Genomic DNA, 24329 nt, shown 5'->3' on the forward strand with positions numbered 1-24329 from the left:
GGATGGTGAGCTCCCTTTCTTTTGTTCCTGCTTATGATATTTAGGTTTGTCAGTCATATTGCCAATTTGCTGACGGTAATGGCTCATGGGAGCCTTTAAACTGTCTAATCTTGTGTTTCATATAAGTGCAGATCTATCTCTCTAATGGACCATCCTGGAGGAGGTAATAGCTAAAGTTCTGTGCATGCAAAACAAACTTTCTTTGGTTTTATCTAAATCTCAATAAAACGTATTATAACCATTACATATCTAGCATGTGTATAATATGTTCATAAATGTCAATTTGCAGGCCCACTTAAGGCAATTGAGGAGGCATGTGTGAAGCATAAGCATGGAGATATTAAAGTAAGTATGTAAAACATGCTGTCTTTATCTTGTGTGCTATATCCCTAATGCCGCGTACACACGGTCGTTTTTCGGCATGAAATTTTTTTTAATTTTTTCATCATGAAAAAAAAACGAAGTTTTTCCAACTGCATCATTAAAAACGACATTGCCCACACACCATCGTTTTGGAAAAATGATGAACAAAGCGTGGTGACGTACAACACGTACGACGGAACTCTAAAGGGGAAGTTCTATTCGCCTTTGGGCTGCTTTTAGCTGATTCCTTGTTAGCAAAAGACGATTCACGCTTTTTTGTCTGTTACAGCGTGATGAATGTGCTTACTCCATTATGAATGGTAGTTTCACCTGAACGAGTGCTTCCGTCTCATAACTTGCTTCTGGGCATGCGCGGGTTTAAAACGTCGTTCTTGCCCACACACGATCATTTTTTACATCACCAAAACGACATTTTGAAAAACGACATTAAAAAATGCAGCATGTTCGGAAGCCGAAAAACGATGTGAAGCCCACACACAATCATTTTAAATGACATTTTAAAAAATGTCATGCCGAAAAACGACTGTGTGTATGCGGCATTAGAAACAACCTTCAGTAGCAGTTGAAAGCTGAAATTTATCCTGGATACTGTGGATAACTTGGAACACTGTTAGCAATCATGTTAACTCCTAAAAGGCAAAATAAAAAAAACTGTATAGTATGATATATTTTCAGTGAACGCATATTTTGTGGATTTATTATTGCAATTTCTACTTTAAAAACTTTAAACTTGTTATTGTTTTAAATATAGAGATCTGTAAAGTAGCCACTTAAACTAATTAATGCAGCTCTGTATACTTTATTTAAAGGGGCTGTAAATGATCACCTTGTAAAACAACCTATTTTGTTTAAAATAGAAATGAAAGACAAAAAAAACACAAACACACTATAAATACCTTTTTTCTCCTCTTTATAAGTGATTGCATCCCCTCGGTTCTGCATAAGATCTGGGGGAAGTAGAGGCAGCAGTACCCTGATCTTCCAGTGAAAGGCTGTGCGGGGGGGGGGGGGGAGCAGGCTGGTTTTCCGGGAATTTGGCTTTAACCACTTACCCCCCGGACCATATTGCTGCCCAAAGACCAGAGTACTTTTTGCGATTCGGGACTGCGTCGCTTTAACAGACAATTGCGCGGTCGTGCGACGTGGCTCCCAAACAAAATTGGCGTCCTTTTTTTCCCACAAATAGAGCTTTCTTTTGGTGGTATTTGATCACCTCTGCGTTTTTTATTTTTTGCGCTATAAACAAAAATAGAGCGAAAATTTTGAAAAAAATGAATATTTTTTACTTTTTGCCATAATAAATATCCCCCAAAAATATATAAAAAAACATTTTTTTTCCTCAGTTTAGGCCGATACGTATTCTTCTAGCTATTTTTCGTAAAAAAAATCGCAATAAGCGTTTATTGATTGGTTTGCGCAAAAGTTATCGCGTTTACAAAATAGGGGGTATTTTTATGTCATTTTTATTAATATATTTTTTTTACTAGTAATGGCGGCGATCAGCGATTTTTTTTCGGTACTGCGACGTTATGGCGGACACTTCGGACACTTTTGACACATTTTTGGGACCATTGGCATTTTTATAGCGATCAGTGCTATAAAAATGCATTGGATTACTATAAAAATGCCACTGGCAGTGAAGGGGTTAACACTAGGGGGTGGGGAAGGGGTTAAGTATGTCCCTTGTGTGTTTTTACTGTGGGGGGGGGTGGCCTCACTAGGGGAAACACTGATCTTCTGTTCATACATTGTATGAACAGAAGATCAGCGTTTCCCCCGCTGACAGGACCGGGAGCTGTGTGTTTACACACACAGCTCCCGGTCCCCGCTCTGTAACGAGCGATCGCGGGTGCCCGGCGGCGATCGCTCCCGCCGGGCACACTTGCACGGGAGTCGGGGGCGAGCGGGGGACGCGCGCGTGCCCCTAGTGGCGGCTCAAAGAGCCGACTTAGAATGACGTGGTCTCGCCCAGGAGAGCCGACCTGCCGCCGTAGAATGACGGCGGCTGGTCGGCTAGTGGTTAAACTGGATGTAAACCCTTCCATATACCCAGTGAAGTGAACAGCCTCAGATGATACACAGGGAAGAAACAAATCTCACTACATACGTTTTATAGCAAATCTGTGTGTCTATCTCACACAAGTCAGTACACCCCTCACATCTTTGTAAATATTTCATTATATCTTTTCATGTGACAACACTGAAGAAATTACACTGTTATACAAGCTGTATACTCACTATTTTACATTGTAGCAAAGTGTTATTTCTTCAGTGTTGTCACATGAAAAGATATAATAAAATATTTACAAGAATGTGAGGGGTGTACTCACTTTTGTGAGATTCTGTATGTACTGTTAGTTCATTTAGAATTTTCACTTCCTCATTAAGCACTGGGTGTAGATACTTGCTATACACTGTGAGACAGCTGATTGGAGGAAAGGCACACACCCCCTCCCCACACAAGCAGAGCTTGCATCTGAATAGTCCAACTGTGTGCTAATCTATTTCTAGCTCCTTCCACAACACAAACTTCAGGCTCCTGTCTCTGAGAGCCTTTCAGGAGTTCTCAGGCTGATAACAGAAGAATGGGGCAGGAGAGAGCCACATGACTCAGGGCTTTGAAGAGAGATAACAAAACACTGCAGATACATGTGCTCGGCTCAAATTTCATAAATCAGGTTTACATGCACTTTAAGGGATTTTTAAAAGACTCAAATAATTACCGGTATGTGTCTCTCTTAACAGCTCTTACAATATAAGATATCAGCCATATAAGGAGTGCATTGTTTTGAATGGTAATGTACAAACACTGTACTAATGCAAAGCAGGAAACAGAAGTTGGTGTATGTAATGGGCAAGACCACACATTACATCATGCAGGTGCAGGTGTATATATTGCAATAATAAAGCATTGTTTTAGATATAAACAAACAGGTTTATCATGACATCATGTTTCTGTCTCTTGTCAGGCATCACCAAGTTGGAGAAAGAGAAAAGCAAGTTCCTCTTGGAGTGATGGCGAAGGTCTGCTAGTCTTAAAAATGTTCTTCCCCTTAACAATGTTCTGGCATAATACCTAAAAGAACAAAAGTGATTCTAATGTAAAAAGTATAAGCATACTAAAATTATAATATAAGTAAATGTATCACTGTTTTTCTGTGTTAATCTTTGTGCTTTTGCTTGCCTGCGTTTACATCTCTATCCTGTTTCTTATGCCTCGTACACACGACCCGTTTTCCCGGCGAGAAAACTGTCATTTTTTAGATTGGTCGGGAAAACCGGTCGTGTGTATGCTCCTTAGCAGTTTTCCCGACGAGAAAACTGCCCGCAAAAAAATTCAAACCTGCTCTATTTTTTCTCGTTGTGTTTCCTGTCAGTCTTTTTCTCGTTGCAAAAACCGCTCGTGTGTATGCTTTTCCGAGGGGAAAAAAACGCATGCTCAGAATCAAGTATGAGACGGGAGTGCTCGTTCTGGTAAAACTAGCGTTCGTAATGGAGATAGCACATTCGTCACGCTGTAATGGACTGAAAAGCACACGGCTAAAATCATCTCTCACCAAACTTTTACTAACACGAGGATCAGCAAAAGCGGCCCAAAGGGTGGCGCCATTTGAATGGAACGTCCCCTTTATAGTGCCGTCATACATGTTGGACGTCACCACGCTTTGGTCAAGCGTTTTTTTGACTGAACGTGTGTATGCAAGGAAGGCTTGAGAGGAATCACGTCGGGAAAAACAGCGGGTTTTGGCATGTCAGGTAAACCATGTGTACAGGGCATTAGTGTCAGCATCTGAAACTTTTTGCATTCTGTTGCATTCTTACTAGGGGCCCCTACCCATTTCCCCTCAATATGTTCTGACATTCTAGAGTGGCCATACAGCAGTTGATATGTCAGTGGATGGGTGGAGATGAGAATTCTGTCTGTCAAGTTGTAGGCTGTAATAAACAGAGCTAGAACATACTTAAATATGTACTTCCTCGTCCCCAATAGTAAAAAAAAGAATGTGTGCCAATTGCAGAGGCAGCAGGTTTATAGGAGAAGTCCAGCCTGAGCTTGTTTGCCTGGGCTTCTTATAGGAGTCACAGGAATGCAGATCGTTCTGTACTCCTGTGACCTGTTTTCAGCAGAGATCGGTCTGAAGTCCGCTGTCTGCTGACGTCACACAGATCAGTCCAGGCACCGCGTCATTCCGACTCTGGGAGTTTGGATCCACCAGGTGACTGGACTGATGGCTGTCTCAGCCTCTTAGCGAGCCGCAGGAAGGACCAGAGAAGGAAAGCTGCTGACTGACAGGCAGCAGCTCTCTGCTTGGGGACCTGAGAGAACCGAGCCATCGGCGGTGTTCAATGGCTCAGTTCTCAGTGCAGAGGTGGCAGGGGAAAAATGCAGCATCAGTGTGATGCTGAATCTACCTAGGTAAGTATGATAATGGGAATTTTTCCCCCCCGTACTTCTCTTCTAAAATGCTCTGTTTGAAATAACAAACATTTTCTACAATCAGAAAGGTGCATATTCTTCCCCGAATACATTTTACATAACCCATCATCCCCTATCTGTCAGTTTAAGCTGTCAAATTATTATGATATTAGGGCTGTCTATAGGTAACCTTAGGGCCTGTGTGCACAGGCTCTTGTTTGTGTCAGAGTTGCTTATCTCCCCTTCCCAGGCAATAAGAATGCAAAAGCAGCTTGATGAAGCTAAGAGGACAGAATCACCCATGATGGTGACTGATCCAAAAAGCATATCAAGCTCACAAATGCAACCTGCATGCACCAGAAATCTGTTAATCTGTAGCTTTGTATCTTCTGAAGTCACGATTTGTTCACCAAAGTGTATTCTCTGATTTCTGAATAATCTGATTTTAGGTGATGATGAAGAGGAAACCATTGCAGAACAGGAAACCAAAGAAAGCAGTGTAGACCACCAGGCTGAACTGACTGAATTAATTAGAGAAGGTATTGTAATTTAGTTATGAAAGCTGAGCTTTCCTGTCCACCTGTTCTACAAACATAATTTATACCAAATGTCTGATTTACTGAGTCTTTCTGACATGAAGCTCAGAACATGAGTAATTAGAGCTGCACGATTAATCATTAAAAGATTGTGATCTCGATTCGACCCCCCACATGATCTTAATCCAACATTTCCACAATTTATGTAAAATGTACAGAGCAGTTCCCCTGCTCACAGCTGTCCAAAAAAAGCAGCCTGCATTATCAACAACATTACTCAGCACTAAAAGAGACAGATAAAAACAAGCATTGTATCTTTCTATTCATTCATTTACAGATCAAACTGATGAACTTCAGTCTGCAAATGAAGTCAGTTTAAAGCAACCTGATATTGTCACGCCGTCCATAGGGGGGACACATGGTGCATCACCTCAGCCATGGTATACCGTTCTTATCTCAGGGTCTGATGAGGAAGCTGCAGCCATTCACAGTGAACAGCTGCGGCTTCCTCATCAGACCTTGGGAAATGATTCGTCCAAGTGCCACATATGTGGTCAGCAGGGTAAAGGACAGGGGTCAGTAGGGCAAAGGATGGGGTCAGTAGTGCAGGGCATAGGACAGAGGTCAGTAGGGCAAAGGATAGGGTCACTGTCGCTCTCAGCAGAACTGCTCCTTCCCACACTACACACAGCTGGAGTTGGAATCTTTTACAGACACATCCTCAATCTGCATAATGTGTAGCTGGCTGTTGCAGCTCTGCTGCCTTTCCAATATGAGTATTTCACAGGTCAGAACTACAAACGTTAGCTGCACACAGTGCAGATTGAAGTTTTATCTGTACATGAATCCAGCGGAGATACTGATCAGCAGGCATGTAGCAGCGATAGCAGCAGAGATACTGTCAGTGTAGGATGTGGAGTTCCCAGCCCAGCCCACCATGGCTGAGGATCAGCCCTGGAGTTTTCCGGGACCTTCCAATCGCGTCAGCGGTGCCCTGGGTAGGCAGGGCGGAGGGAGGAGTTTGGAGGACAGGGGCTGTCAATCACAGGTGGGGCCACCTCTACCCTTCTGCCTGGGGACGGTGCCACCCCCTGAACAAAATCACCATTTTATTTGTATTTTATTACTGTTCTTGCCATTCTAGGTTTATATTACTAATTGATGCTCATTTTTATATACTTACAGCTGATCTACCACTAGATGATTTAGTGAAGGAATATGAAGGTGCTTATGATGAGAATTTTCACTGGCCCCATGTTTTCAACCAAAATGAAGAAGGGAGGAAATCTAGTCAAGGTATGTATATAAATGTCTTTAATCACACATCTTTTATTGAAGACGATTTCTAGCCTTGATGAGAAAGTATGAATCTTCTTGGTATAGCTAGCGGTGTTTGTTGTATGAGGGGTGATTCCTAGAACACGTAGTGCTGGTTGACCTTATTTAGCAGTTTCAACTTGCAAACCCAATGATTCTACATTGGGAAAGGCATTGTGGCCATGTCTAAATATTTTTAGTATACATAAGCATTTTTGCAGCTGTAAATCTTTTAAACCACCTCCTGCCCATCATATAGTAAACTGACTAGTGCAAGGTGGCTCTCTCGTTCTGGAACAATGTTATATGATTTCCCACTCTTGCCAGCGTTTTTTTCGCGACGATCAGCGGCGCACTGTGTCCCTCGAACACGGCGCATACCTGATCACTGTAAAGAGCCGATGGCGAGACTCTTTAACCATGTGATCAGTTGTGTCCAATCACAGCTGATCACATGTAAAAAAGGAAATGCTGGTTTTCAGCTTTCCTCTCCTCACACTGACAGTGTATGAGGAGAGGAGAACCGATCAGCATTTCCTCACAGGGGAGACCTGCACAGATAATCAGGGCACCGATTTTCAGTGCCCTGATTATAAATGCAGCCCAAACAGTGCCCAGCAGTAATGCCAGTCAGTGCCCTGCAGCAGTGCCCATCATTGATTCCAATCAGTACCCATTAGTAATACCAGTCAGTGCTCCCTTTTATTGGCCATTAGTGCTGTCTAACAGTGCTGCATATCAGTGCCGTATATATGTGTGCCGCCTATCAGTGCTGCCTCCTCATTAGTGCCACCTTATCAATGTCCATCAGTGCCCATCAGTGCAGCCTCATCGGTGAAGTGAGAAATTACTTATAAACAACATTTTATAACAGGAACTAATAGAAACATTTTTTTTGGTCTTTTTTCGTTTTTTTTTTACAAAAAAAACCAGTGATGATTAAATACCACCAAAAGAAAACTTTATCTGACTCAAAAAAATGATAAAAAGTTAACTTGGGTACAGCGTTGCATGACCACGCAATTGTCATTCAAAGTGCAACAGCGCTGAAAGCTTAAAATTGGCCCCGGGCAGGAAGGGGATGAAAGTGGCCAGTTAAACAACAGGCTTTTTTTTCATTTTTTTTTATTGAGGAGTATTAACCTTTTAAAAAAACACGCATACAAAGAATACACATTAGTCGAATATCAGAGAGGGCATTCACCAGCTGTATGACACAACCGTCATAACAAATATAACAAAGAAAAATAACTGTTTCATAATATCAGGAGATTGAATGTGGAAGACCTCACCCGGTCTCTAGAACATGAGACATCACAAGTTTGGCAATTAAGAAATAAAAAACTAAAATTAGGAGCAAGAGAAGAAGAAAAAAAAAAGAGAGAGAAAACACCTGAACAAAGTGGCAGCAAAATGAAACCACAACCCATCAGCATTTACAGTTTTGTTCAAAATTATTCAACCCCCCAATGCTGTAAAGGGTTTTAGGGAATTTAGTGTACATTTGTAATTGTATTCAGAATGAAATCCTACAAGGACTTCTTAAAGAACCATATGCAGCTAAAATTACATCAATTGGCTTTGTAATACAGTAGTAAATGTTTATTTTGTGAATTCTTCATTTACACAATTATTCAACCCCTTAAAGACTACCACTCTGAAGAACAGAGGTTCATTGAAGTGTTTTCAATCAGGTATTGAAAACACCTGTGGATGTCAGGGAGCAGCAATAAAGCCTAATAAGCACCAATTAGGCAGCTTTAAAATGACTGTGATACTCAGCTCCTTCTAGACATTTACTGGTGTGGTTACAAACATGGTGAAGTCAAGAGAATGGTCCAGGAAGACAAGAGAAGAGGTGATTACTCTTCACAGGAAGGGCAATGACTATAAGAAGATTGCAAAGATGTTAAACATACCAAGAGACACCATAGGAAGCATCATTCGCAAATTCAAGGCAAAGGGCACTGTTGAAACGCTACCTGGTTGTGGCAGAAAGAAGATGCTGACTTTGACTGCTGTGCGCTACCTGAGTGGAGAAAAGTCCCCGTGTGACTGCTGAGGACCTGAGAAAATATTTGTCAGATGTGGGTACTGAAGTTTCTGCTCAGACAATACGGCGCACACTGCGAAATGAAGGCCTCCATGCCAGAACTCCCAGGCGCACCCCCTTGCTGTCTCCAAAGAATAAGAAGAGTCGACTGCAGTATGCCAAAAGTCATGTGGACAAACCACAGAAGTTTTGGGATTGTGATCTGTGGACTGATGAAACAAAATTAGAACTGTTTGGGCCCATGGATCAATGCTATGTTTGGAGGAGGAAGAACAAGGCCTATGATGAAAAGAACACCTTGCCTACTGTGAAGCATGGCGGGGGGTCAATCATGCTTTGGGGCTGTTTTGCTTCTGCAGGTACAGGGAAGCTTCAGCGTGTGCAAGGTACCATGAATTCTCTTCAGTACCAGGAGATATTGGATGACAATGTGATGCAGTCCGTCACAAACCTGAGACTTGGGAGACGTTGGACCTTTCAACAGGACAATGATCTCAAGCATACCTCCAAGTCCACTAGAGCATGGTTGCAGTTAATCTGGCTGGAACATTTTGGAGTGGCCATCGCAGTCACCAGACTTAAATCCAAATGAGAACCTCTGGTGGGACTTAAAGAAAGCAGTTGCAGTGCGCAAGCCTAAGAATGTGACTGAACTGGAGGCTTTTGCCCATGACGAATGGGCAAAGATACCCGTAGATCGCTGCAAGACACTTGTGTCAAGCTATGCTTCACGTTTAAAAGCTGTTATAACTGTAAAAGGATGTTGTACTAAGTACTAAGATTGAATGTCACTTGGGGGTTGAATAAAACTGATAATGATGTGAGCACAGAAAAGACATTTGTGGTTATTTCATTATAAATGTTATGTTATATTTGTCTGACCTACACGTGCCTCTTTGATTTAATTGTAAGCAGGATGACTGAATGATCAAAATCAATGTCAAACTGGCCAAAACAATCAATTTCAGTGGGGGTTGAATAATTTTGAATACAACTGTACATGTGATAAGTGTAACTATTATACCAGACAATTATCACATAGCTTTATCCTCACTCTGTGACAGACATATGATAACAGTGAGAAGGTTAATTATCCCTGGGTACAATGGCCCGGATTCACGTAGCACTTACGCCGACGTATCTACAGATACGCCGCGTAAGTGTAAATGTGCGCCGTCGTATCTATGCGCTGTGCCCATAGAACTAGATACGCCTGAAAATAGGCTTCCTCCGACCGACGTAACTTTCCTATGCCGGTGTATCTTGGGCGCATATTTACGCTGGCCGCCTCATTGCAAATATGCAAATGAGGGAGATACAGCGATTCACGAACGTACGTGCGCCCAGCGCATAATATACGCGGTTTGCGTAAGGCTTACGTCCGGCGTATAGTTATTCCCCATCTATGAGGTGCAACTCATGTAAAGGTATGGACCAGGGAACAGCCGTCGTATTTTACGTCGTTTACGTAGTAGTACGTGAATGGGGCTGGGCGTAGGTTACGTTCACGTCGTAGGCATTGAGCCGTCGTATCTTAGGGAGTATATTCGACGTGATTCTGAGCATGCGCACTGGGATACGTCCATGGGAAGGCGCATGCGCCGTTCGTTCGGGCCATCATTTGAATGGGGTCACGCTTAATTTAAATGGATCACGCCCACTTCCACCTACTTTGAATTAGGCCGGCTTACGCCTAGGATTTTACGTTACGCCGGCGCAACGTTGGGAGCAAGTGCTTTGTGAATACTGTGCTTGCCTCTCTGTGTTACGTCGGCGTAGCGCATATGAGATGCGCTACGCCGACAGAAATATTCGCTGATGTATGTGAATCCGGCCTAATGTATTTATCTCAGTCTGGGCTAATACTGTAGTAACCTGAATGATGCAAGAGAAAAGGGGTCTAGACCCAGCATCGCTAGCCATGGATCCCAGAATCTATATGGGTGACCCCTACGTGGTAAATTTGTTGTTCTTTTAAAAGGCTAATATTGACCATTTTATGGCCATGGTTTTTGTGAAAACGGCAGGCTTTAGTGAACTTATTTTAGAGAACATTTGTCTGTGGAATAATGTGTTCCTTTTTCTTGTTGTAGATATCAGAGAACACCCAGGGGAAGCGGACATGCCCCAGAAACATTGTACAACTGTTCTCATTGACTCTCTGCTGGGTACGGACCAGTATAGATCAGTTGACAGGTCCAATACAGCTCTTCTGAGTTCTAGAAAACACACCAGAGATGTTGAAGATGTGGCCAGAGCAGCAGAGTTGCTTTTTCCCAGTGGAAGTTCTCGTGTTACATGTGCGGTAAGAACTGTATTTATCCTTCTCTTTTAAGCCCCGTACACACGATCGGAATTTCCGATGGAAAAAGTCAGGCAAACTTTTTCCATCGAAAATTCCAACCGTGTTTATGCCCCATCTGAGTATTTCCGATGAATACCATCAGAGTTTAGATAGAGAACATCTTAATTAGTGGGAATGCTCTCCAAGCATTCCCAAAATTGTTATTCGGTTTTTATTTTTCCGTATGTTTTTTGGCTCTGCGTAACTTCTGCATACATTTAGCTATTAAAACCATTCAACTTTTTAAAATGTTGAACTCTTTCAGCTAATGATGGGACTTCTTCAATTTTTTTATTTATACTTTTTAAAATATTAAGCTTTTTAACACTTTTTTTTTTTTTTTAACATTGAAGTCAATGAGAGCATGCTTCAAATCCTTAAAATCTCCTTCCGCTCCCAAAAGTTTCAGCTCCTTCATACTTTCACCTACAGATGCCAAACAAACTTTAAAATGTTCACAAAATATTCTGCTATCCTGCTATTTCTTTTCAGTTTGATATCTTTTACAGTTTTTGTGAAAAAGCTGTTTACGTTTAGTGAGCATTTCAGGAAACTTTAGAGATTAAACAGTGTCTATGGGGCTGGTTAGAGTGGATGATGTCATCGCTACAGCACAGAGCTTTAAAAAAATAATCTTTTGTTCCTGTTCTATAAATTGCTCTCACGCCCACAAGATCTACTTGTTTATACATCAAAACGTAGGTATTTTTGTCTAGTTTCAGGCAATGTGCTCAGTTTTGTGATATGCCTTTTACTTTTGGCTGGTTGAGCTTCCAAATGACAAGAGTTCCACACCTTCTTCCATTGACTGTCCTGTATAACATTCTTCAGATTTAGACATTAATGGCTGTGTGTTGAGTTATTTTGAGGGACAGGAAATTTACACTGTTATACAAGCTGTACACTCACTACTTTATATTGTAGATACAAAGGGCCTGATTTACTATGCTCTGTGCGCTGCGCTGGTTCATGCCTTAATTAGTGCGCCGGGTGAAGCCTTAATTAGGCGCATGAACCAGCGTAGCAGCCGGCGCATTGAAAGTAATATGTAAAGCCTCGCCGAACTCCCTATAGAAGTCTATGGGAGAAATCAAAAGTGTTCATTTTAAAGGCTAATCTGCTAGTTTTGTCCTAAAAAGTGTTTGGGGACCTCAGTCCTGCCCCAGGGAACATGTATCAATGTTTTTTTTTTTTTTTAAAAACGGCCGTTTTTCCGGGAGCAGTGAAATTAATAATTCTTAAAGTGAAACAATAAAAGTGAAATATTCCTTTAAATTTCGTACCTAGGGGGGGTGTAATGTCAGCATGTGAAATAGCGCATTTTTCCCGCACTTAGAACTGCCCCTGCACAAAATGACATTCAGAAGGAAAAAAGTCATTTAAAAATTCACACGCGGCTATAATGAATTGTCGGCTCTGACAATTCTAAAGGGATTCATTCATAAAACAAACAAAAAAATGTGTAGGGGTTCTCCCAAATTAAATTACCAGGCCCTTCACGTCTGGAATGGATATTAAGGGGAACCCCGCCGTAAAAACAAAAAAAAAAAAGACGTGCGGTTCCCGGCAAATATCCATTCCAGGCCCTTCAGGTCTGGTGTGGATTTTAAGGGGAACTCCACCCCAAATTGAAAAAAAAATGGCGTGGAGTCCCCCTAAAAATCCACACCAGACCCTTATCCGAGCACGTTGACCTGGCCGGCCGCAGAAAAGAGGGGGGGACAGAGTGCGGCCCCCCCCTCTCCTGAACCGCACCAGGCCACATGCCCTCAACATGGGGAGGATGTCCCCATGTTGATGGGGACAAGGGCCTCATCCCCACAACCCTTGCCCGGTGGTTGTGGGGGTCTGCGAGTGGGGGGCTTATCAGAATCTGGAAGACCCCTTTAACAAAGGGGACCCCCAGATCCTGCCCCCCCCCTATGTGAAATGGTAATGGGGTACATTGTACCTCTACCATTTCACCCCCAAAAAAATGTCAAAAGTGTTAAAAATGACAGTAGCCGGTTTTTGACAAATCTTTTAATAAAATCTTCTTTTCTTCTTTCCTTCGGGTTTCTTCCGCTGCTTCTTTCTTGGGTCTTCTCGTCCACATCTTGCCCGACGTCTTCTTCTATCTTCTCCGTCCGTCCTTCAGCCTTCTGGTCCTGCATCTTGCCCGTTGTCTTCTCCGGTCTTCTTCTCCGTCCGTCCGCCAGCCTCCTCGTCCGCATCTTGTGTCTTCTCCGGTCTTCTTCTCGGTCCGCCAGCCTTCTCGTCCACATCCCCAGACCCAGTGTTTGAATTTGATTTGGCCGCCGTGTTGCGCTCCTGGGACCCGCCCCCCTCTGACGCCACAAGTAAACTCCTTAGAAGGTCATGTGCGTCAGAGGGGGGCGGGGTCACAGAGCGTCACACAGCGGGGGAATTCAATTTCAAGCGCGCCGCCCGGAGAAGAAGTTCCCGCCGTGTCACACTCATGTGACCCCGCCCCCCTCTGACGCACATATGCCACACGCAGACTTTCATATGAGTTTACTTGTGGCGTCAGAGGGGGGCGGGTCCCAGGAGCGGGAACACGGCGGCCAAATCAAATTCAATCGCGGCGTCCGGGGAAGAAAAAGATGTGGACGAGAAGGCTGGCGGACGGACGGAGAAGAAGACCGGAGAAGACAACGGGCAAGATGCGGGACCAGAAGGCTGAAGGACGGACGGAGAAGATAGAAGAAGACGTCGGGCAAGATGTGGACGAGAAGACCCAAGAAAGAAGCAGCGGAAGAAACCCGAAGGAAAGAAGAAAAGAAGATTTTATTAAAAGATTTGTCAAAAACCGGCTACTGTCATTTTTAACACTTTTGACATTTTTTTGGGGGTGAAATGGTAGAGGTACAATGTACCCCATTACCATTTCACATAGGGGGGGGGCAGGATCTGGGGTCCCCTTTGTTAAAGGGGTCTTCCAGATTCTGATAAGCCCCCCGCCCGCAGACCCCCACAACCACCGGGCAAGGGTTGTGGGGATGAGGCCCTTGTCCCCATCAACATCCTCCCCATGTTGAGGGCATGTGGCCTGGTGCGGTTCAGGAGAGGGGGGGGGGCGCACTCTGTCCCCCCCTCTTTTCTGCGGCCGGCCAGGTCAACGTGCTCGGATAAGGGTCTGGTGTGGATTTTTAGGGGGACTCCACGCCATTTTTTTTTCAATTTGGGGTGGAGTTCCCCTTAAAATCCACACCAGACCTGAAGGGTCTGGTATGGATATTTGGGGGGACCCCACGCCATTTTTTGGGGTTTTTTTTACGGCGGGGTTCCCCTTAATATCCATTGCAGACCTGAAGGGCCTGGTAATTTAATTTGGAGGGACCCCCATTTTTTTTTTGATTATTTTTAATGAGCAATGACTGTATTCTTTATAGCCATGAGTACTTTAAACTTCCTTTTTTTTGTTTCACTTCAGAAATGACATCTTGTACAGGGACAGTTCTAAGCACGGGAAACATGCGTGTACCCCCCTCCCCCCCTGTATGAAATTTAAAGGAATATTTCACTTTTATTATTTCACTTTAACCACTTCCATACCGCGCCTATTCTGGCACTTCTCTCCTTCATGTAAAAATTATATTTTGTTCCTGGGAAATTAATCAGGACCCCCAAACATTATATATAATTTTTTAGCAGACACCCTAGGGAATAAAGTTAGCGGTCATTTTTTATTTGATTTCCAACGGTATTTGCGCAATAATTTTTCTAACGCCTTTTTTTTGGCCCAAAAAAAAAAACAGGGTTCATGAATTTAAAAAAAAAAAACAGTAAAGTTAGCCCAATTTTTATGGATAATGTTAAAGATGATGTTACACCGAGTAAATAGATACCTAACTTGTCACGCTTTAATATTACACACTAGGGTTGTCCAGATACCGATACCAGTATCGGTATCGGGACCGATACCGAGTATTTGCACTAGTACTCGTACTCGCGCAAATACTCCCGATACCAAAATAGAATACTTTTTTTTTTTTTTTTTTTTTTTGACATCGAACACAAATTGGATGGCACCATTGGATGGCACTGATAGGTGGCACTGGCATTGATTGAATGGCACTCATAAATGGATGGCACTGATAGGTGGCACTGGCATTGATTGGGTGGCACTGATAAGATGCACTAATAAGCTGCCTCCCTGCACTGATGCACTAATGGGCACTGATCTGCACTGATAGGTGGCACTGGCTAGCTGCACTTTTGGGCACTGGCACCGATGAGCTGCACTGACAGCGATCACTCCTTCAATGATATGTAGTTTTCCAGTACCGTATGCTAAAAAACAGCCCCACACCATGATGTACCAGTTCTTCATAATTCTAAAGAAAATATCTTTGGTCTGTATTGTGGTTTGAAAACGGTCACATGACATTAAAAAAAAGTATCGGTATTCGGTATCGGCGACTACTTGAAAAAAGTATCGGTACTTGTACTCGGTCCTAAAAAAGTGGTATCGGGACAACCCTAGTACACACTCATGGAATGGCGCCAAACTTCGGGACATAAAAATATCCATAGGCGATGCTTGTTTTTTTTTTTTACAGGTGACCAGTTCAGAGTTACAGAGGAGGTCTAGGGCTAGAATTATTGCTCTCGCTCTAACGCACGCGTCAATACCTCACATGTGTGGTTTGAATGGTGTTTACATATGTGGGCGGGACTTACATGGATATTTGCTTCTGAGTGCGAGCTTCTAGGTACAGGGGCGTTTTTTTTTTTTTTACCTCATATTTTTATTCTTGCACTTTTTTGACACTTTTTTTGATTTTGGATCACTTTTCTTCCTATTACAAGGAATGTAAACATCCCTTGTAATAGGACTAGTGTGTGACAGGTCCTCTTTATGGAGAGAGGCGGGGTCAATGAGGCTGGAAAGCATGGTATTGAAAATAAAAATAAAAGATCTCATGCTTTCAGCTGCAATCATGTTCGTTCAGCACAGTGGTGTAGAGTATAGCACTTTGACCTAGCAGCAAAAGAGTCGTTGGTTCGAATCCCGCCCGTGACAGCATCTGCATGGAGTTTGCATGTTCTCCCTGTGCCTGCGTGGGTTTCCTCCCACAATATAAAAACAAGCTGTAAATCGGATCCGGTCTAAATAAGCCCTAATATGCAGTAGTATATTTAGGTTAATTTGCATAGTTTTTCTCTCACTTCCTGTTTGGCTATGGGGCAGGAAGTGAAGGCAAATCTCCCCAATTGGACACAGATAATACAAAATAAACTGACAGGGCCTATAACCCTCCCTCACTCTATCAAAAATTTAAGAAAATAAAACGTGTTGATTATAGTTCTTGTCAGGGGCGGACTGACCATTGAGTCACTCGGGCACTGCCCGAGGGCCCCATGCCACTAGGGGGCCCCATCCGGGTTGCCAGGCTCAGTAAAACCAGGGACAGTATGTAAAAATCTGTGTTTTTTTTAGATCTGTCCCTGATATGTCCGAAAATGACATGCTTTTAATGTGAATATCCCAAGATTTTAGCTGCCCGCCTCTGCACTACCTCCTGGCGTGGTGGTCATCTGTAAGCCAGAGGGGCCCCATAATCTTCTATTGCCCAGGGGCCCCATGAGTTGTCAGTCCGCCCCTGGTTCTAGTTTAAACACAAATTTCATAGAGTTTTATTGAGAGCCCTAAGAAAATATAACCATGCCAATAGGCCAAGATACAGCGTGGCTAATATGTATGAATGTGTGTGTTAGAGCACCCCACCCAATGTTAACTAAAAAATTATTAATTTGCAAATAAGTATTATCTGCTCATTTTTTTGGGGATGTCTGCACCCCTGATAGTGACAACATTTGTGAGGTGTCTTCACCCTTTCTAATTCATTCACTTCCTGTCACATAGCCAAACAGGAAGTGAGGGTAAAACCTTACTAATATCTTTTCTTGGGGACACAGAGATCAATCTAAATAGTTTCCCATTATGTAAATTGCACTCTAGCATTTTGCTGTGTACACCCCAAATTATTAGGGATCTTGGACTTTGGGGTCCATTTACTAAAGGCAAATCCACTTTGCACTACAAGTGCAAAGCAAGGAAGAAAGAAAACAAAACAACTTTGCTTCTACAGGATTGGATGTTAAAACCATCAGTGCTTCCTCTGATTTTCAGCAACTATGCTTGTACTGCAGAGTGGCTTTGCCTTTACTAAACCCCAAACTAAATAATCATTTGGGGCAGGGATCCTCAAACTACGGCCCTCCAGCTGTTGTAGAACTACACATCCCATGAGGCCTTGTAATGCACTGACATTCACAGACATGACTAGGCATGATGGGAATTGTAGTTCCTGAACAACTGGAGGGCCGTAGTTTGAAGACCCATGATTTGGGGTGTACACAGCAGTGCTGGAGTGCAATTTGCTTAATGGGGACACTAGTTAGATTGACCTGTGTCCCCAAGAAAAGACACTGGTAGGGTTTTAACCTCACTTCCTGTTCAGCTGTGTGACAGGAAGTGAAGCCAATTTTAAGAAAAGGGACACAAAGCTCAACACCTTGGCTTCCCTCAAACACCCACAATTAGAATAGGATTGCCTTGCGCTAGATTTAAGCACAGTGCTGTAAATCAGCACTTCAAGCCTGTCCACCAATAGCAACCCCCCCCCCACAGGCCATGTTTGCAGGTTTTCCTTCATCTTGCACATGTGCTTTAAAAGACAGTCTGGACAGCAATTCTTGATAAGAGAAATCCACAAAACATGTCCTGTCGGGGGTACTTGAGGGCTGAGGACCACTACAGTTAAAAGAAAATACTTACCAGTTTTTGTCTTTAAAGTCATGGGGAATAAACATGGCAAACATTTCATGATTACACACCAGGAAAGAAGCTTAGACAAAAATCACACCTAATTTGTTAGTAGAGTTGCCACCTCATCCCTTTAAAAAGGACCACGTATGAATTACACAGGTTCTGAGGTTAATTTAATGCAGGTAAGGCACCAAATGAGTCTAATTACCTCCTTAATTAGCCACAGAACCTGTGTAATTAATATGTGTTCCTTTTTAAAGGGATGAGGTGGCAACCCTATTTGTTAGGCCCTAACCTAGTTCAGCTGCAGCTGTCAAAATATGTTGCATGAAAAAGTTACAAAAAACAAACTTCAAAATTTTAAAGTAATTTTTATTGGTCAACAAAACAAGGAAAGAAAAAAAACAAACAAACACACACAAACAAAAATACATTTCAAAACTCAAAATAAACAGATTTAAAGTCACAACATCTTCACAATTTTTTCATAAAATAAGGCAGCAGAGACAAATACATCAAAGTGAACATCATTTAAAAATAAACAAAAAGCCATTGGCAAAATAAAAACCCATGCAACAAACCACATTTGTGTTCCACAACAGCATTTCTGCCTGCCCCTATGAGGGCAGCTGAGGACTGATCGCTGCACGATGCTCTATGACCATCCAAGAGATTTTCACCTTTTAAAAAGAAAGGATTTTTTCTAAGTGTTTGAGCATGCTCAGTTCATCACACATGTAGGAACCAAGCTGCAATGGCATGAGAGTTTTTTTCCCCTGATCTCATGCTTTCCAGCCTGGCCTGGTCATTGACCAGCAATATGGTCCAGGGCTCAAGTGGTTAAAAATTAACAAAACACAAAAGTTAGCCCAATTTTTGGGGATAATGTGAAAGATGATGTTACACCGAGTAAATAGATACCTTACATGTCACGCTTTACTATTGGAAACACTCCTGCAATGGGGACAAAATTAATTCCGTGAATATCCCCATAGGCGACCTTTTTCTTTTTTTTCCAGGTTACCAGTTTATAGTTACAAAGAAGGTCTAGTGGTAAAAGTATTGCTCTCGCTCTAACGCACGCGTCAATACCTCACATGTGTGGTTTGAACGATGTTTATATATGTGGGCGGGACTTGCGTAAGTCCTGCCCACATATGTAAAAATTATTTTTACTTTTTGCTATAATAAATATCCCCAAAAATATATATTCTAAAAAATAAAAAAACCCTCAGTTTAGGCCGATACGTATTCTACATCTTTTTGGTTCCAAACAAATCGCAAATAGCGTTTAGTGTTTGGTTTTGGCAAAAGTTATAGCGTCTACAAAATATGGCTTTTTTTTGTTTTAACTAGTTATTGCGGCGATCAGCGATTTTTATCGGTACTGCGACATTATTAGCGGACACATCGAACACTTTTTTGGAACCATTGGCATTTTTCTAGCGATCAGTGCTGTAAAAATGCATTGCTTACTATAAAAATGCCACTGGCAGGGAAGGGGTTAACACTAGGTGCGAGGGAGGGGTTAAATATGTTCCCTGGGTGTGTTCTAACTGTAGGGGGGGGGTGGGACTGACATGTGTAAATGACAGATCGCTGTTCATGAAGGGGAACTCCAGACCCCCCCAAAAAAAATAAGGTGGGTTCCCTCCAGGTGCATACCAGGCTCTTAGGCTTGGTCTGGAACATAAGGGGTTAAACCCGCGCAAAAAAAAAACAGCGTGGGGTCCCCCCCAAGATCCAAACCAAGCCCTTATCCCAGGCACGCAGTCTGGTCAGACAGGAATGGGGGTGGGGACGAGCGAGCGCCCCCCCCCCCCCCTCCTGAGCCGTACCAGACCACATGCCCTCAACATGGGGGAGTGTGTGCTGTGGGGGAGGGGGGCACTGCCCCCCCCACCCCAAAGCACTCTTGTCCCCATGTCGATAGGGACAAGAGCCTCTTCCCGACAGCCCTGGCCGTTGGTTGTCGGGGTATGCGGGCGGAGGGCTTATCAGAATCTGAGAGGCCCCTTTAATAAAGGGGCCCCCAGATTCCGGCCCCCCACCCTATGTGAATGAGTATGGGGTACATTGTACCCCTACCCATTCACCTGGGGAAAAAAATGGAAAAAAATAATACACCACACACATTTAAAAATTAATTTATTAGTCAGCCGGGGGGTCTTCTGTTGGGGCCCCCCACCACCACCACCCCATTAGGCCCCGGGCTTCGCCATCTTCTGCCGGAACCCCCTTCACCAGTGAGGCTCCTGCCTTTGGGGGAGGGTCCCGGGCTTCTACGACGGTTTCTGCGGGGGGGGTGCACTGGCACCCCACCCCCGTCTTCAGCGACATAATTCACCGGGACCCCCTTCACCAGTGAGGCTCCTGCCTTTAGGGGAGGGTCCCGGGCTTCTACAACGGTTTCTGCGGGGGGGGGGGGGTGCACTGGCACCCCACCCCCGTCTTCAGCGACGTAATTCACCGGGACCCCCTTCACCAGTGAGGCTCCTGCCTTTGGGGGAGGGTCCCGGGCTTCTACAACGGTTTCTGCGGGGGGGGGTGCACTGGCACCCCACCCCCGTCTTCAGCGACGTAATTCACCGGGACCCCCTTCACCAGTGAGGCTCCTGCCTTTGGGGGAGGGTCCCGGGCTTCTACGACGGTTTCTGCGGGGGGGGGGGGTGCACTGGCACCCCACCCCCGTCTTCAGCGACGTAATTCACCGGGACCCCCTTCACCAGTGAGGCTCCTGCCTTTGGGGGAGGGTCCCGGGCTTCTACGACGGTTTCTGCGGGGGGGGGGTGCACTGGCACCCCACCCCCGTCTTCAGCGACGTAATTCACCGGGACCCCCTTCACCAGTGAGGCTCTTGCCTTTGGGGGAGGGTCTCGGGCTTCTACGACGGTTTCTGCGGGGGGGGGGTGCACTGGCACCCCACCCCCGTCTTCAGCGACGTAATTCACCGGGACCCCCTTCACCAGTGAGGCTCCTGCCTTTGGGGGAGGGTCCCGGGCTTCTACGGTGTCTTCCGCCGGGGGGCGACACCCGCGGGCTTCTGCGATGCCTTCCGCTTCTGCCTGTCTCCTCCGCGGAGCACAGGGCTTGTCTCCGCTGTCTTCTCCCTTCTCTTCCATTTGATGTTGACACGACGAGGTCCGGCGCTGGAATGCCGTCTGAGCAGCGGGCATGGACTTATATAGGGTAATGCCACCATGTGACCTCAACCCATGTGACATCACATTCCCATCATGCCCAGGGAATGTGATGTCACATGGGTTGAGGTCACATGGTGGCATTACCCTATATAAGTCCATGCCCGCCGCTGACACAGCATGTCAGCGCGGAACCTCGTCGTGTCAACATCCAATGGAAGAGAAGGAAGAAGACAGCGGAGACAAGCCCTGTGCTCCCGGAGGAGACAGGCAGAAGAAGGAAGAGAGTAGAAAGAAGACGGAAGAAAGCCCTGGCTCCGCGGGGGAGCCAGGCAGAAGAGGGAGCAGAGAAGACAGAAGAGAAAAGACCTGGGAGTTGGCGCACCCCCGGCAGAAGACCGGAACCCTGGCGGAAGGCACCGGAAAGACCGGGGGATAGGCGCCATCCCCCGGCAGAAGACCCCGAAGTCCCCCCCTAATGTAAAAGAGCTTAAATGGGGTGGGGGCATCCGGCGGAAGGCTCCGGAGAGGACCGAGGGATGGCGCCCTCCCCCGGCAGAAATCACCGAAGCCCAGGGTCCCGGCGGAAGATCGGGAGAGAAGAAACCCCCCCTTGTAAGAGAGCTAAAGAAGAAAGGGGGGGCTCCGGAGCTGACTAATAAAATATTTTATTCTGTGTGGTGTTTTATTTTACTTTACATTTCCCACATGTGAATGGGTAGAGGTACGATGTACCCCATACTCATTCACATAGGGTGGGGGGCCGGCATCTGGGGGTCCTCTTATTAAAGGGAGCTCGCAGATTCCGATTAGCCCCGCCCGCATACCCCGACAACCAATGGCAAGGGTTGTCGGGAAGAGGCTCTTGTCCCTATCGACATGGGGGCAAAAGTGCTGTGGGGTGGGGGGGCAGTGCCCCCTCCCCCACAGCACACACTCCCCCATGTTGAGGGCATGCGGTCTGGTACGGCTCAGGAGGGGGGGGCCACTCGCTCGTCCCCACCCCCATTCCTGTCCAGGCCAGACTGCGTGCTTGGGACGAGGGCTTGGTTTGGATCTGGGGGGGGACCCCCGCGCCGAATTGGCGCGGGTTTAACCCCTCACGTTCCGGACCAAGCCTAAGAGCCTAATGTAGCCCTGAAGGGGGACCCGCGCCGATTTCAAGTTTGAAATTTGGCGCGGAGTTCCCCTTCATGGCTGAAAACAGCTCGGAGATTCCCGTGCGCCGCGTCACGCAGCGCATTCACGGGTACGCCGCTTGGTGTTTACCAAGATTTTCACGGCGTACTGACAAGGCGCACGGGAAGCGCCGATATTTCTCTCTGCGCATGCCCAGTATGCAAATGAACCTCCCGAGATTCAGGCGCACTGTGCAAGCGTACGGGGATCTGTTTTCAAAAAACACTTTCCCTTTCAATTCGGCCCGCCAAACACATTCAAACACATGTCACTTCACTTCCCCTGCATCCCCCCACCTCCCCCCCTAATAAACTCCCGCCCAAACCCCCGCAATTTACATTTCAATGTGCCGTGCGCCAGGTCTGTACTGGTGCACAATGCACCCTCTCCTGGGCGCACGGAGCACATTAGTAACATGAGTCATGGAGTAAAGGCTTGGTAAATCAGCCCCCATGTGTCATTTCTTCAGTGTTGTCACATGAAAAGAGACAGGAAAAGATTTACACAAATGCAAGGGTTGTACTTATTTTTGTGACATGCTTTATGTGATCTCCCGCACACAGAGGGGTGTACTTACTTTTGTGAGATGCTGTATATATTTATTGTGGTCTATAAGTGGTTACATCACACATGGCGTGTGCTGAGGTCTGCAGCAATGAAGGATTTTTGGGCCAGATTCACAGAAGAAGTACGCCGGAGTATCTACTGATACTCCGGCGTACTTTCAAATTTGCCGCGTCGTATCTTTAGTTTGAATCCTCAAACCAAGATACGACGGCTTTTGGCTTCGATCCGACAGGCGTACGGCTTCGTACGCCTTCGGATCGTAGGTGTAATACTTCAGCGCCCGCTGGGTGGCGTTCGCGTCGTTTTCCGCGTTGGGTGTGCTAATTAGCTTTTTACGGCTATTTACGAAGGTACGTGCGGCCGTCGCATTCTCTTACGTCGTCGCTAGTCGGCTTTTCCCGGCGTATAGTTAAAGCTGCTATTTCTTGGTCTATCTTTAGACTTGCCATGTTAAAGTATGGCCGTCTTTCCCGCGTCGAATTAAATTTTTTTTTTTTTGCGTAAGTCGTCCGTGAATAGGAAAGGACGTAACTCACGTCGACGTTCAAAAAATCACGTCGGTGCGACGTCATTTCGCGCAAAGCACGGTGGGAAATTTCAAAACGGAGCATGCGCAGTTAAATTGGCTCGGGGACGCGCTTCAATTAAATGAAGCACGCCCCCAACCCGCCCAATTTCAAATACGCCGCCAGAAAAACACTACGGCGCGATTTCACTGTGGATTCGAAATTCCGCCAGGTAAGAGACGGCGGCGTAGCGTATCAATGATATGCGGCGCAAGTGCAAATGTATCTGAATCTGGCCCTGAGTATTTAAAAGCTTTAATGTAAATCTGGACAGTTGAGGGGGTGTAATATTCCCGCTGGGTGGAGTATGCGATCCCCCTTACTTTCAATATCGCCCCAATCGAGGCATGATTTTTGCCGTGATTGTCATCTGTCAAATCGCAGGACTGCTTTTGGGAAACAGGCACCCCGTCATTTTGTTTGTGTGATTTGTCAGGTGACAATATTGTCCCATGATTGGGGTGCCATTGAAAGGAACGGGATCACAAGCGTGTCACACGTTTTTGTGGAAATTTGGGAAATTGCAGTAATTCCGCCCGCGATCCGGAACGCCTAGGTGTGATCGCAGCAAAAGCTAAGCGTCTTCCATCAGTTGCTGGGTTCTCCTTCTATAGATTCTGGGGGAACATTTTCTTCCTCAAACATTCCACACATTCTCTTCATTCTTTATTCCACCACTAATATATACTCCGTATTGACCTTGTATAGCGCTTTTCTCGCTGAGGACTCCAAGTATTGGAGATGGCGTTGGCTGGGAATCGAACCCAGGTCAGCTGCTTGGAAGGCAGCTATGCTTACCACTGCACCACCAACGCAAAAGTAGCATGTAGTGTGGGAGGAAACCGGAGTACCCGAAGGAAACCCACGCAAGCACAGGGAGAACATGCAAACTCCATGCAGATAGTGTCCTGGTCAGAATCTAAAACAAGGACCCCAGTGCTGCAAGGCTCACCACTAAGCCTCTGTGCTGCCCATATGCGGCCTCTGTTCTTTAAGGCCCGCCCCCGCTGAACGAGGTAAATCACTTATGTTCACTTAAAGTGCCTTCACA

The 24329-nt window shown here is 45.2% G+C and overlaps 1 protein-coding gene and 1 non-coding gene across 7 annotated transcripts in view; one reads left to right on the top strand and one right to left on the bottom strand.

The window, feature by feature from the left end:
- The window catches only part of LOC120935641 (E1A-binding protein p400-like), a 290514-nt gene that overhangs the window by 93723 nt on the left and 172462 nt on the right, over window positions 1-24329 (top strand). For all 6 annotated transcript variants that reach the window (XM_040347697.1, XM_040347694.1, XM_040347700.1 and 3 more), the window contains 5 exons: window positions 290-345; window positions 3354-3408; window positions 5251-5340; window positions 6523-6633; window positions 10801-11012. In XM_040347697.1, coding sequence (XP_040203631.1) covers window positions 290-345; window positions 3354-3408; window positions 5251-5340; window positions 6523-6633; window positions 10801-11012 — 524 coding nt within the window. The remainder of the gene's footprint in view (window positions 1-289; window positions 346-3353; window positions 3409-5250; window positions 5341-6522; window positions 6634-10800; window positions 11013-24329) is intronic.
- On the bottom strand, window positions 24022-24093 carry TRNAG-UCC. Its single transcript has one exon. It is a non-coding gene; the product is annotated as a tRNA-Gly (tRNA).

Source organism: Rana temporaria, chromosome 1 (assembly GCF_905171775.1).
Source record: "Rana temporaria chromosome 1, aRanTem1.1, whole genome shotgun sequence".
NCBI lineage: Eukaryota > Metazoa > Chordata > Amphibia > Anura > Ranidae > Rana > Rana temporaria.